The sequence below is a fragment of the Protomyctophum bolini genome (genome assembly GCF_963924005.1).
Source record: "Protomyctophum bolini genome assembly, chromosome: 6".
NCBI lineage: Eukaryota > Metazoa > Chordata > Actinopteri > Myctophiformes > Myctophidae > Protomyctophum > Protomyctophum bolini.
The window spans coordinates 40,884,899-40,899,816 of record NC_137867.1 but is presented as its reverse complement, the minus strand read 5'-3'; the positions used below and the strand labels follow the sequence as shown (position 1 = coordinate 40,899,816).

Sequence of the window (14,918 nt, the reverse complement as noted above, 5' to 3'; positions counted from 1 at the left end):
ATGAGGGGCGCAGGACACGTAGCGTGGAGAAGAGGTCTAGTCTAAAGTCTGCTCATGAGGGGCGCAGGACACGTAGCGTGGAGAAGAGGTCTAGTCTAAAGTCAGATCATGAGGGGCTCAGGACACGTAGCGTGGAGAAGAGGTCTAGTCTAAAGTCTGCTCATGAGGGGCGCAGGACACGTAGCGTGGAGAAGAGGTCTAGTCTAAAGTCTGCTCATGAGGGGCGCAGGACACGTAGCGTGGAGAAGAGGTCTAGTCTAAAGTCTGGTCATGAGGGGCGCAGGACACGTAGCGTGGAGAAGAGGTCTAGTCTCGTGTGGGTGTGAGCTTGCGTGCGACAATTTCATTCACGGGGCCGTGCCTGTGAAAATACGCCTGCGTAATCGCCCCTCAACGTCCAAATTAAACGCACGCCTCTCATTGAAAATGAATTACTATAGGCGCGTCAGTCTGAAAAAAGGCCTTAACTCTGAATTTTGAGCTAGTGGAACATGTTCACGGTAGAGCTGGGGGGGGGGAGAAGTAGCGCTCTGTTGTAAAAACTGGGGTCTACATCTGGAGGGCTGATGTGGGATGCAGAGATTTGCCTCGACTTGCAGCGAATAGCTGCAAGTCTGCACTCTGACCTCAGTACCAAAATGTGTACTCTAATACCCTGCCCCCCCACCCCCCCCCCCCCTGCCTGAGTCCCTACGCCCCTGCCCCCAACACACCTTGTAAACATTATCTCCACAGGGTTCAAATATGTGTCAGAGACACTTTGCATCGTGACTCATTTCAACACTGTGTCAACATTTACGTCCAGCCATTGTCCTCACTGGAGAGATGCTGGAAGGGATAAGGCTTCCTGCTGACACACTTTTCCATTTTAATTGCGCAGTTTCAGGAGTGAACAGGATTTGATAGATTTAATATCAAATCGATCAGTATCAGCTTACAACAACAACATCAAACATCTCTGTGAGAAATGACAGCAAACTCAAATCACTTATAAAATGTCGTCAAGTGGGACCGGGCCCTGATCCTTATCGGTTTTGTCGGTACTCATGGGTTCTTCAACATGTCCTCAGAGCGTACTACCGTATATCTCTTTTAACAGGACTGTCAGAGCAGATAGCCTGGAGGATCATTAGGACCTGAGAAGCTATCAGTCACGAATGGCCCTGACCTCTCGGCAGGTGGAACGGAACCCTAAGGGCACCTGTGTGTGCAAGTCTCAAACAGTCCAACTGTACCAAAAAGACACACATGCTCACTGAGGGATCCGTCCACTCCTGTATATTTGTAGCCATTTTACTCCATTCATGTCCATTTGTCCAATAGCTACAGTATTCTCGCACAACACACCGGCTCCGATAGAAACTGTTAATTAATTATTATTATTATTAACCACTTTCGATCTGGCATTCCCCTACATTTCAAAAATGTGTCCACAGATTTTCAAGAACAAGGCATCAAGAACAAGGCGTCATTATGTGAGCTTGTAAAGTGGCTAAGTAGATTAGTACTGTATGCGGTACAGAAGGGCCAAAAGTAATGTCTATACTGTATAGGCTACTCATTGTACAGATATTCTACTGTTAGACAGATGTTATAGGTTCTTAGCTTACTTGATGACCATTTCTATATATTTGTAATACCATGTGTTGTCCTTGCCCACTGTAAATTGCTCCGGATTAAGAGCGTCTGCTAAACGCTTACATTGTAAATTGTAATGTAGTACAGCCTGATGCTCAAGGACATGCTTGCTAACAGACATACTGTAGGAGGGGAGAGCATTTCTCATTGGCTTTCCTCGCCCAGAGTTCCACGGAGCAGCCACGGATATTAAGAGCATCAAACGTTCAAGTTGCATCCGTGCGCCTCTAAGCTTTGGGCTAGATCAAAGTGTACTATATCCATCTTCACGTCGGAGTAAAGCGGGATCTTGCATTTAAGCGGAGGTCTGCAGTGCTGAAAGCTGGTTAATAGATTTTCCAGCTGGGCCGGTAACAGAAGCAAGGATGTAGCTAGTGAGACACAGTGAATGAACTGCAGGACTGTCCCGTATTACTCCCTAATGGGGTGTTTATCACAGCACAGCTTTCAGTGTGTGCGCACTGTGTCCGTGCACACACACACGCACCCATGCACACATCGAAATGAATCCATAAATGGTACACAAGCAGAAATACCCTGAAATGTGCATGTAACTACGTCACACACACGCACACACACAGCAACGCGTTGAGAGCTTGTAGATCTGCTATTTTTGTCCAAAAGTGCCCTCTTACGATATTTCTCTCTACAGGTCCCTGATGAAGCCAGTTTTTCATAGGGAGGGACCAGCAGTGACACATCCCTGGAAGCCCTTTCCAAAAACATCTACAGCCCTAGCTACGTATAGCTGCCATCGGCTGCTTGTTCCAGCTGTCCCCTCTTACTCCTACGCTGACATTTGTGTTACAATGATTACACAGCAAATCCTACCAACCATGACGCGTTCATCGTTGGCCAGCACGCTGCGGTGCACACACACACACACACACACACACACACACACACGATGTGATCAGATGAACCGCTGTTATTCCCACTTGTGTTATCTCACTCAAAATGTGCACGACACACACAATCCAAATTAGAATCGATGGCTCTGTCCCAAAAACAATGGAGGAAGTCCATGGCATTACATCAGTGTTTCTCGAACATGTCAAGGTCCCACACATGGATATGTATATCATATCATCTGAACATATGTTGTGTTAGGGACTAGTGTGTCAGGGATATATATATTCCAAACATTTCTTTAGGATTTGCCAATGTTATTTTTTTGTAATAGTCGAGCTACAAACTTACGTTACATTGCGATGCGTTGTGAATATCCCGAGTTAAATACCCTATATGGAAATAGGGTTGAAGTGGCTCAACCGATGTTGATGCTATGTAAAACACATTTTGTTTTACATAGCCCCCCCCCCCCCCAGGACCCTAGAGGGGCATGACATCATGCGCTCCTCAGCCTTAACCTTTGTTAACCCATGGAAGATTTGTTGAGCAGAATTTCAGCGCACTTTTTCAGCGACACCCCTTGTAAATTAGAGCCCTACTTCATCATACTACAGTGTTGTGCAAAAACAAACTGAAATAGCCGATCTACAATTCTGCCCGATTTGCGACGACTTGTTGAGCATTATATGTTCAAGGTTCAAGGTTCAATTAGGTTACTGCAAAAGTAGTGGTTTAAACATACAAACAATACAAACAGTACAGGACAACAGACATGAGACACCATAGCATAAACAGAGGTCTGGGGCTGGGCGCATCTAGTGCAGGTATAGAATCAAAGATAGAAATAAGAAATAAGAAAGGCTACATCAGAAAAAAGTGCTGGGATATAAAGTGCTGGCATAAAGTGCTTGTTTCAGCATATCATCACCACATTACATGTTACTGGCAGCGTTGACTGCACGAATCGAGGCAGGGACAAAGGAGTGCTTATATCTGTTGTTTTTGACAACGACGGCCCGAGTCGAGTGGGTGGGCATTATCAGTGACACCTGGACTGATCCAGAGTCACACAATACATTCATAGTGGAGGAGCTTAGGGAGGGAGAGATAAGGGTGATTTCGCGCCAATTCGTCAAAATGTTGCACAGATGTAGCCCAGGGCATGCTCTAATGGTTTAGCTAGGGGCGCCCGAGCCGGCGACCTTTGGGGTCGCCACAGCTACGAAATCCATATGGCCACCATTAACCTATAAGGCATTATTTTCAAAATGTCATAATGCTTTAAGTAGCATGTGATGTCATGTGTCAAACGGAGCTCCTATCGCTGCAATTCATAGCATGGTAGGTTAACTGAATAGCCTAGGTCTATAGTATGTGTACAAAACGCACACATGCATATTACCGGTGGGCCGCGACCGTAGGGGGCCGCACAAGTTATACGATATGATAATAAATTAAAAAGGCAGCAGGCCACCGGGAAAGGTCCGGGCCTGCTGCCATTCTGCCAGTGCCATCATGATCATTTCACTGTACCCGTATCAGTTCAGGACAAGTAAACCCTCTTCTATCTTGAATCCTTTTGCGAGCATCATTATTGTCAGAGCAACAAAGGGTTGTGTACTTGTCTGTTGGTTTGTATCATTTATGTTGTTCTGTAAAAGTGGTGGTATTAGGGCTTGTTTGTTTGTGTGTGCCTCGACGGAGCGGGCGCTAGAGTTTCTGCTATCTGCACGCTGGTTGTGATGTGCTGGTCTGAGCCAAATTCACGCTAAAATGACCGGGCCGAATTTTTGTCCCAGTCCAGCCCTGCAGTTTACAAAGGAAGAACAACACATTTCTCATTCATTCACATGACGGTTCAATCTCTCTCACCGGTGTCCTCACCATATGTACATCCCTCTCATCTGTGGAGCCCTCGATGCTGTTGTTCAAGACATCGCCAGGAGATGATTCATTGCTCTAAAACGAAAGGGAGGAGAGCCTTTACATAAATACAATTCCATTCCAACACATGTATAACATATACATACACTCACGCATGTCACCGTTATGACATTTTACTTGGGGTTGATATATTGTATATATTGTCTCTCAAATAATTGCGTGTTTCTGTCATTTGAACATTGGGAACATTGGGAATAAATTGTATATTTCTGTTTGGCTTTTAGTCTTCATTAACTAAAGGTGCACACTGGGCGGATATGACAAATAACTTACATATTTAATAACCTCATACGTAAAACACATTGAAATGGCCGATCTACAAGTGCAAAAGGCGCTATCGTGACATTGGTATTTTGAGCTTGTAGATCTGCAATTTACACAATTTTTATTTATTGAAAATATATTAACATTTTCCAACATTGAAATGATTATGAAGATTATGCAAAAAAAATATTGCGATTATCTCAAATAATTGTGATTAGGCGATTATGTAATAATTGTGACAGGCCTACATGAATAAAATACATAAAGTATGTATACCTACAGACAAACAAAGCCATTGCAAGGTAAAATTAATGAAATAATAATGACGTGTGATTAGCCTGTGGCCTATCAGTCATCTCTGATGGCAGTCGTGTTGACATATCGAACTATGACATTATGACACATTTTGTGCAAGGCCTGATCACTCATTGGTGGAGGTACGTCTGTGGCATATGGAGGGTATGCACATGCATAAAGTTAAGCGAGTGGCAAATCGAGTGGAAAGTGAGTTTAACATTGTTTAATGCAATCTCACATGTGACTTTTCTGTTTGGATGTATGGGCTGTCAAGGCCAGAAAGTCGGGGTTCCCTTCCCATGCATAGACATAGAAAGGTAGATGTCTCCTTCGGCTCTGGGGCGTATGCTCTGGGGCGTATGCTGTGGGGCGTATGCTCTGGGGCGTATGCTCTGGGGCGTATGCTGTGGGGCGTATGCTCTGGGGCGTATGCTCTGGGGCGTATGCTCTCCAGTGAGCTAGGGCAAGCTTCTGCGTTGGTGCCAAGGAAAGCAATGAAAGGAAGGGACACGAGTCACGTGACGATGTGCCATATAGCGGCCCTGGAGCGCGACACACGTCGCTCCAATGAATTGTGGGGGAGAAGGAGGCGTCTACCGTTTCTATGTCACATACACACACACACACACACACACACACCTTGTGGTTGGAGTGGCCTCCCTGAAACTGGGAGGTCGGGGGTTCGATCCCCGGCCGGGTCATACCAAAGACGCCCAATGCCTCCCTGCTAGTCACTCAGCATCAATGGGTTGGAGGATTGGGGGGCAAATCAACTAACCCATTCTGACCGGGCACCCATTTTGGTGTTAGCATCATGTTATGCTTTAGCTATTGTAAAATAGCAGATCTACAAGCTCATAGCGCGCCACCGAGTGGCGCGCTACGAGCTTGTAGGTCTGCTATTTTTGAAAAATCGAAGAACGACTGACATTTTTAGAATCTGATCTCAGGTCAGAATGGGTTAATCAGACTAGTGTGTGTCCAGTGGAAACCTCGTATGAATCTGATCTCAGGTCAGAATGGGCTAATGATTCCCGAGCGCGGCGCACGCTGTGGCTCACCGCTCCAAGAGATGGGTCAAATGCGGAGAACAAATTTCACTGCGCTAACGTGTGTGACTAATCATACGACTTTGACACACAAACACAATAAACACACTTGTCCGTTTCGCTTTCCCACCTGTAAGCGTGTTTCCCTGAGAGACGACGAGGCCATGCGGTCGCAGGCAGGCAGGTGGGACGTGCAGTGCTGTCTGGCGGCGTGCGGGTCTCCCATCACAAAGGTCATCTGTCTCACAGCCCCCTGGGGGAATATAGGGAGAGGGTGAAAGGTGAGAGGTTACCCACATGCAGGAAGTTCCACCCTTCACCCACAGCCTGACGAATTGACTCTTATCTCGCTGGCGAGTGGAAAGGGATCAGAACGAGGCCATATCCATGTGTCTCTGTTCCCAGGACGATTCCATGGCCTTGACCCTGAAGTCTGACATGAGAATGTGACAAAAGACATGTTTAGCTATAAGAGACTTTTTTTCTTTTTCTTACAGTACTCATCAACAACGTCGGAGGGTTTTTGTTCGAGAAGGGGAACGTTTCACTTTCCCCTGCCTGAACATTGGAACATAAAAAATGGTGGACCCTGTTGTAAACTAGTGTAAATGCTTTGTCACAGTGTCGTCCACAGTAAAGGCTCATACATAGTCTGGATTTTCGGTGGTGAGGTGCCCACCGAACGACAACATGACGCTTAATGTAAATCGCTCTGGATTAAGAGCGTCTGCTAAATGCCTAAATTGTAAATTGTAAATTGTCACGAGCCGCGGTGAAGAGCAAAACACCACCACTGCCCCAGCCCTTCTCTCTGTTTTTACTCACCACCGCTCAACGTTATTTCAGCTCCGGTGGCCACCTCACCACCGAAAATCCAGACTATGTATGAGCCTTAACAGTTTTTTGTATTGACTTGTGCTTTCTGCATACCGTGAATAACATTTTCAATTAATCAAAATGCAGTCACAAGTGTACATAAAAAGGTGCAGTAACTCTATGAATATGAACAGAGTTCTGCCAACAAGAAAGAAAGATAGATGATACAAGCAGCCTCTCAGACAGTGATTAAAAGGCACTGGGACAACTAGCTCTGGATTCAATTACAGTTCAGATGAGTAGCACAGGGAGCGTAGTGTAGTCTACGCCATAGAGAGGATTTATGGGCTGCCAGTAAAGTAAAGTAAAGTTTCTGCAGAACTGGTTAAAGTTTAGGTGGCGGGGTGGACGAGCGGATAAAAGGACTATCCCAAACGGCAGGCTTTATCCTCGCAGGTCTGTCCGTCATCTGTCAATCAGTAACGTTACAGTTGAAGGGTCCAGTTGTCCACATGAAAGACGCTGAACTTCTGCTTCCTTAAGCCTGCTTTATACGTACAGCTGCATGCCAATGTACAGTACAAGCTCACAATGCGTCACAATGCAATGTGTTTGGGAGCTTGTAGAGCCGCAATTGTTTTTGGCATGACACTGGCGAGCATCCAAGTAGAAATGTAAGCGTTATTATTCCAAGTCGCGCTAAGAAAAAGCGTTACCATGACAATGATTTGAACACAAAACTAAGACGAAAAATGTTCGTCGACTACCTTTTTTCACTGACTGGAAACTAAATGAAAACTAAGCTACGATGACAAAAACTAAGACTAAATATACTGAATATACTGATTTCGTCAACAACAAAAAAACTAGACTACAATGTTAGGGATGGTCTAGTGGACAAGAGATCCAGTATAAGTCCTTTTACACTTGGTTGCATGCTGAAAATAGCAGATCTACAAGCTTGTAGATCTGCTATTTTCAACAAGTGTAAAATCTGTCATTACAACGGCATGTGTGTTGGCCCGCCAAAACACATTTTAGATATTTAAATCTTATGATATTTTAGTCGACTAAAACAAGACTAACACTAAAACATTCCAGGTGACTAAAATGTGACTAAAACTAAATGAAAACAATTGAAGAGACTACGACTAAAACTAAAATCTAAATGTGATGCCAAAAACAACACTGGTGTATATGTCTATCAACAATGAATATATGGATGGATTTATGTACAGACTACTGTATATCAACGCGGTGTAATGAGAATTTTAAGAGTGAGTGAATATAATTACCATCTCTCGACAGTTGTCCTTAACAGGCATCTGTCAAAGTTCAGCAATGTATGTCCTACTAGTCATATGCTAATGTCATACAATTAACATTTTACTGTTTACAGTAAGCTGAACTTCTCTTTACTGCCACCAAGTGGCCAAGATCACATGTGAAACAGATCCATTCATTGACTCCTAAAAGGTGAGTTACCAATGGGTTCCCTCACCAGATTTCCAACAGTGTTTTCTCAGTGGCTTTTCAATTTACAGCATGCAGAAAATAAGGTCTGTGTGTTTATTATTAATTAACTATTTTGTAACTGTTATATTCACTGCGAGAAAAAGGCGTGAGCCTTTGTTTGCTACAAAGATTTGTATTTATTTATCCAAAACCCAATCCAAAACGTCCATTGGAAATCTATACGTTGGGGAGATGGGGGGAGGGCAGGGGGTAGGGATGGTCTACAAAAAGACGTAAGTAATTCTGATGAGTTTGCCATAATATTGTACATACTGTCAATACAGGAGTCATATTGTTCACCTAACATCGAACTGCTCTCTGTGAATCTGAGACCCAGATATCTCCCCCGTGAATTTGGCCATCTGAACATTGTTCTGGTTTACCCCCCCCCCCCCCCCCCCCCCCGGTTATTGCTGCGTGCGTTCACCGCATAGAGAACGATGCTCCAGACTCTCCGGTGCTCGTTCTGGGCGATTTTATTCAGTGTCGGCTCAAAAAAACCTCTTCCTACGTATCAGCAATATGTTAAATGTGCCACCAGAGGAAACAACAATACACTTGATCTCTGTTATGGTAACGTGAAGAATGCATATAGGGCATAATAAGAAACCCCCGTTAAAAAACAGCTGATCATAACGTTATTCACTTAGTCCCCCACCTACCGCACCACACTACAGAGAGAGGGAGCTCTCAAAAGGACAGCAGTGGAATGAGGAGGCTAGTGAGACCCTACAGGCATGCTATGACTGCACTGACTGGGAAACGTTCACAGAAGGGACAAGTCTGGAGGAGGCTACCAAGGTCATCACTGACTACATTCTTTTTTGTGGAGACATGATTATTCCAAAAAAGACAGTTAAAGTATTTTCAAACAATAAACCCTGGATCACAAAGAAGCTAAAAAACACACTAAATCAGAAAAAAATTGCATGGATTGAGGCTAAATTGATTCAGGCAAGGCTAAATAAAGAGATTAAAGAGGCCAAAAGGGACTACAGGGAGGAAATGGAAAGGCAAAGCCAGAGATGCCTGGAAAGGTGTCAAGACTCAAGACACTTGCTGGCCTACAAAACAACAGACCCTCATCCCATCTAAGAGCAGAGGAATGTGTGGAGTTTGCAGAGAACCTGAACAGCTTCTACTGCAGGTTTGATACACACACACCTTCACTCAGGAGAGGGAGGAACTGACCACCAAACTCCTGGGTGAAGCACCAACACGGAAGCTTGCACACTAATATCTGACAGAGCCGAAGGAGGCGCCTACCAGCTTTCTGTGTCTATGCCCGACAGTGGCGTCGCTAAGTGTACGCTCAATATGCATAATGCGCAGGGCAACACAATGAGCGAGGCAGCAACCAGAGGATAGTTGTGAGTAGGGCAACGAAAACGTCAGCTACAGCCCTGATGCCCGACAGTATTTCGTAATCACAGTTGCCTTACTTCAAATGGAGTCTCAAAGGCCTCCAGGATGCCTCCCACCATCAGCAGACCGTCGGTGATGAGGTCGTATTGAGGGTAGTCCCAGTGGACCTTCTCCACCAGAGCACAGTCCACGTACACCTCCAGCCACAAGGACGACACCCCCACCGAGACCTGGTGCCACCGGCCGTCGCACAGAGAACTCACCGGGAACCTGAAGAGGTGGATTCGGGAGAATGAGTTCAGACTGGTAACTGGTATAGGATTAGGAAATGTCCTTTTATCTGTACTGTACGTATTTGATGAATACTTTCATTCACAGCCACAATAGAGGGTATACGCGTAACATCATCATCCTACCCGGAAGATACGCGGGAACGCCTACCGAGTGTCCAAAAAGTGTTGGGGAATAGGGTCTTACTCGTAGTCTCTGTGTTGGGTGGAGGGTTAGGGAATAGGGTCTTACTCGTAGTCTGTGTTGGGTGGAGGGGTAGGGAATAGGGTCTTACTCGTAGACTCTGTGTTGGGTGAAGGGGTAGGGAATAGGGTCTTACTCATAGTCTCTGTGTTGGGTGGAGGGTTAGGGAATAGGGTCTTACTCATAGTCTCTGTGTTGGGTGGAGGGTTAGGGAATAAGGTCTTACTCATAGTCTCTGTGTTGGGTGAAGGGGTAGGGAATAGGGTCTTACTCATAGTCTCTGTGTTGGGTGGAGGGGTAGGGAATAAGGTCTTACTCATAGTCTCTGTGTTGGGTGAAGGGGTAGGGAATAGGGTCTTACTCATAGTCTCTGTGTTGGGTGGAGGGTTAGGGAATAGGGTCTTACTCGTAGTCTCTGTGTTGGGTGGAGGGTTAGGGAATAGGGTCTTACTCATAGTCTCTGTGTTGGGTGGAGGGTTAGGGAATAGGGTCTTACTCATAGTCTCTGTGTTGGGTGGAGGGTTAGGGAATAGGGTCTTACTCATAGTCTCTGTGTTGGGTGGAGGGGTAGGGAATAGGGTCTTACTCGTAGTCTGTGTTGGGTGGAGGGTTAGGGAATAGGGTCTTACTCATAGTCTCTGTGTTGGGTGGAGGGGTAGGGAATAGGGTCTTACTCGTAGTCTCGGTGTTGGGTGGAGACGTAGGGAATAGGGTCTTACTCGTAGTCTCGGTGTTGGGTGGAGACGTAGGGAATAGGGTCTTACTCGTAGTCTCGGTGTTGGGTGGAGACGTAGGGAATAGGGTCTTACTCGTAGTCTCGGTGTTGGGTGGAGACGTAGGGAATAGGGTCTTACTCGTAGTCTCGGTGTTGGGTGGAGGGTTAGGGAATAGGGTCTTACTCGTAGTCTCGGTGTTGGGTGGAGACGTAGGGAATAGGGTCTTACTCATAGTCTCTGTGTTGGGTGGAGACGTAGGGAATAGGGTCTTACTCATAGTCTCTGTGTTGGGTGAAGGGGTAGGGAATAGGGTCTTACTCATAGTCTCTGTGTTGGGTGAAGGGGTAGGGAATAGGGTCTTACTCGTAGTCTCTGTGTTGGGTGGAGGGGTAGGGAATAGGGTCTTACTCATAGTCTCTGTGTTGGGTGAAGGGGTAGGGAATAGGGTCTTACTCGTAGTCTCGGTGTTGGGTGGAGACGTAGGGAATAGGGTCTTACTCGTAGTCTCGGTGTTGGGTGGAGACGTAGGGAATAGGGTCTTACTCGTAGTCTCTGTGTTGGGTGGAGACGTAGGGAATAGGGTCTTACTCGTAGTCTCGGTGTTGGGTGGAGACGTAGGGAATAGGGTCTTACTCGTAGTCTCGGTGTTGGGTGGAGACGTAGGGAATAGGGTCTTACTCGTAGTCTCGGTGTTGGGTGGAGACGTAGGCCAGAGAGTGAGGGCTGAGGCGGAGCTGCAGCTGGAGGTGGTGGTAGGAGTCGAGCACCGTCACCAGGCTGCTCTCCTCCTGCTGGGAGCTCCGCACCTCCAACAGGAGGCTGAACTCTGCTGCGAACCTGTGAGGAAGACCGCACACACGCACGCACACACACACGCACACCCTTCAGAAACAAGATGCTATCATCTCAAAGGGCATATATCGTCACTGTCAGGTGTGGAAACCTATAGCGTATGGTTTACTTTTCAGGAAATGGAAAACAATAACCTGTATTCCAATGGAACCAATGTAGTTATTATTTAGTCAATAATCAAGACAGATTATGTGAACAGCAGAAATAAAGGGGAAAAAAATGCCCCCTTTTTTACCGAACTAGACCTGTACGTGCCCGTCGCAGTCGGCCACCGGCCTACTTGGGAACGATGCAACTTGGGAACCTAATGATATACGTACGTTGTCATAGCACCCGTTTTAACTGTCAGCCAGTGTTCCACATGGAGATCTATGTGCCTGTGTGTGAAGACTGCAAACTGAAAAGTGTAATCAATTCGGCCCACTGGCAGAGCATGATTGGTTGAGCCTCAATTCAATATTTATAAAAACCCACTTTCAAACATTTTCACAAGAAGAGATCTACAAGCTCACAATGTGTTGCAATGTGACACATTGTGAGCTTATAGATCGGCTACTTTATCTACGCTTGTACGACGAAATAAAGCATTCATTCATGAAAAATAAACACAGGACGTTTATATAAAACACAAGGCTTGTGCCAAACTGCAATGGTATCCTGCTGAAAATAAATAGCTTCTCTGTCAGGAGGTGGAAACCTCATGTCCAAAACTGTTACTCTTCAGATTCTAATTCAAAAACAGAAAAAGATCTACAAGCTCAACATAATTATGTTGCTTCACGCCGCATTTCAAGCTTGTGGATCTGCTACTTTTGATGCTTTTGCTGTAGTAGTAGTAGTATGATCAAGTAGGGCATTACATTATGAAACTAGAAAAAGTGCCCCTCGTGGGGCACAGGTCTCCACCAGGATAATAGCGTTTGTGATGTTTGGACAAAATGTGAAGTAGTAATATAAACTTTTTTTTTTTTTTTTTGCAATAATCTGTCGTCTGGTGGTTGTATAACAGGGTAATAAAAATGAATATAACACGTGTATTCATAATGTTTAGTAGTGCGCCTACAAAGTTGTACACAGATCGGTGCAGTATTAGGTAAGAACATGAATATGGTTTCTGCCCAATATATTTCTCACAAAGTCCCACGTGTGTGTACACCGCCCACAGAAGCACACACGCATCGTATTGGTATGCACATGCTGTTAACAGAAAGGCATTCCAGTCAGTCAGTTCTGCCAGAGGCGAGACCGAGAGACACATTGCAAAGTCATGTTTTGAATATGGCTCTCTTTTATATACTCTGTTAAAAGATATATTCAAGTTTACAGACTAGCAGTTCCCAACCTTTTCTGGACCAGCGGGCTCACTTGAAAATCTCAAAAAGCAATGTGGGCCGCATTTTCAGACCATGTTTATTCTAAAAAGGAGAATTGTGTTCCAACGGGATGCGCACGTAATTCCGATGGAGCATTAGTCTGACATGTGTCCCGCATGTCAGACATGCGCTGCTCCCGTGCTTGCGGTTATGGTTAGGTTAGGGTTTGAGGTAGGTTGTCGTTTGTCGGACCAATGACTAGTCTGAACTAAAGTACTGCACCAGTTCCAACTAGAGATGGAGCTTGAAAGCCAGTACCCGAAAAACCCGACAACAAGCTTATCGAGTACTCCGGTATCAACAAGCTTTGGGCTTATCAAGCCCGTTATGGAGCATAGCGGCCCATGACGTCACGTTTAAACAATCAAGACAAGAGGTGATCAAGAAATACATCTAATCGCCCATGCAATGAAAGGCCTTTTTTGTCTTATTTTATTTACATAATCTTGTCAATCAATCTTCACATCGTCTTGTCTTTTTTATATAACAAAAATGTATTAAATGATTATCTTTATTAACCCATTTAAATCAGATTTAAAAGATGTCTTCTACATCCTGACAGTTTTCTGAAAAAGCTATGTTTCTATATCAGTGGTTCTTCGATTTTTCAAAAATAGCAGATCTACAAGCTCATCTATGAGCTTGTAGATCTGCTATTTTTCAATAGCTAAAGCATAGCATAATGCTAACACCAAAAGGGGTTCCCGCCCAAAATGGGTTAAATTGTTTCTTTCTTATTATATATTAGTAATAAAAAGCTTAGTGTTTTGCCATTTATTTGGGCGTCCACTTTCCAATATCCTCAGGGCCCACCAGTGGCCCCCGCCACAGAGACAGAATTTAACCAGAATAAAAAGGTGAGACAGTACCTTGGTCCAAATACCTGCCATGTGGGCATCGTCAAGCTGGCGTAGAGGCCGATGTGGAGCGTCGGACACAGCCTGTTGTCCAAAGACAACGACGTGTTCGTGGTGTTGACCGACAACCGGGACAGATGCTCCATGACGTCCATCTTCTCTGTTAAGAAAACACAAGGACACAGTGTTATAAATGTTCGTCAATGTAGTACTACTGTAATGTACAGTAGTGTTATAAAAGTGGTGGTTCAGGCCAGGGAACCCCCCAGGTTCCTTAGGGGGGTTCCAATTGGGCTGCACCTCTGAGAGTGTACAAACTAATTTGTACACTCTCAGAGTTATGGTGGCCCTTGCATTTTCTTTTTTTTGAGAACCACTGCAGTAGGTCAATGGGCACTCACCATTATAGGATTAGGCGGTTCCTAACTTTTCTAGAATTTCATGACTGTGGGAACCGTGGATCCTGGATCTACAACAAAAAAATGTACGTAATCATGTGTCTTTGTACTGGACAGAAACATTTTATGTGATTCCAAAACTTTTGAAGTCCTGGATATGATCACATTTCTACTTCCCAGACCTGTAGAAGAGTCTTATATCAGACAAAAGTTGGCCCTGTACAGATCATTTTGTGCATTGTTCTGACCACCTGCCTTGATGGCCTCGATGCTCGCCAGACTCTCCAGCAAAGATCATTCCATGAATGCGAACACAATTGGATGGATGCACCTGGGACGTATCCTCAGTGATGTATCCCAAGGTCATCGGGGTTTCGGGTCTGGCAACATCATACCCCTGTCCGGTCAACTCTCACCAGGCCCAGGACCTGTGCGTTGCACCAGACTCCCAGCATTAGGCACTACATTCAGGAGTGGTGGATTATAATGGCCCTCCTAAAGGCCCTCC

General features: G+C 45.2%; 1 protein-coding gene across 1 annotated transcript in view; it reads right to left on the bottom strand.

The window, feature by feature from the left end:
• The window catches only part of LOC308317012 (uncharacterized protein), a gene marked incomplete at its 3' end in the record, with an annotated part of 52,568 nt that overhangs the window by 20,443 nt on the left and 17,207 nt on the right, over positions 1 to 14,918 (bottom strand). The window contains exons 2-6 of the mRNA XM_080765802.1: positions 14,025 to 14,172; positions 11,609 to 11,767; positions 9,818 to 10,010; positions 6,175 to 6,297; positions 4,375 to 4,449 (exon numbers count right to left, since the gene is read on the bottom strand). Of these exons, the coding sequence (XP_080621928.1) occupies positions 4,375 to 4,449; positions 6,175 to 6,297; positions 9,818 to 10,010; positions 11,609 to 11,767; positions 14,025 to 14,172 (698 nt within the window). The remainder of the gene's footprint in view (positions 1 to 4,374; positions 4,450 to 6,174; positions 6,298 to 9,817; positions 10,011 to 11,608; positions 11,768 to 14,024; positions 14,173 to 14,918) is intronic.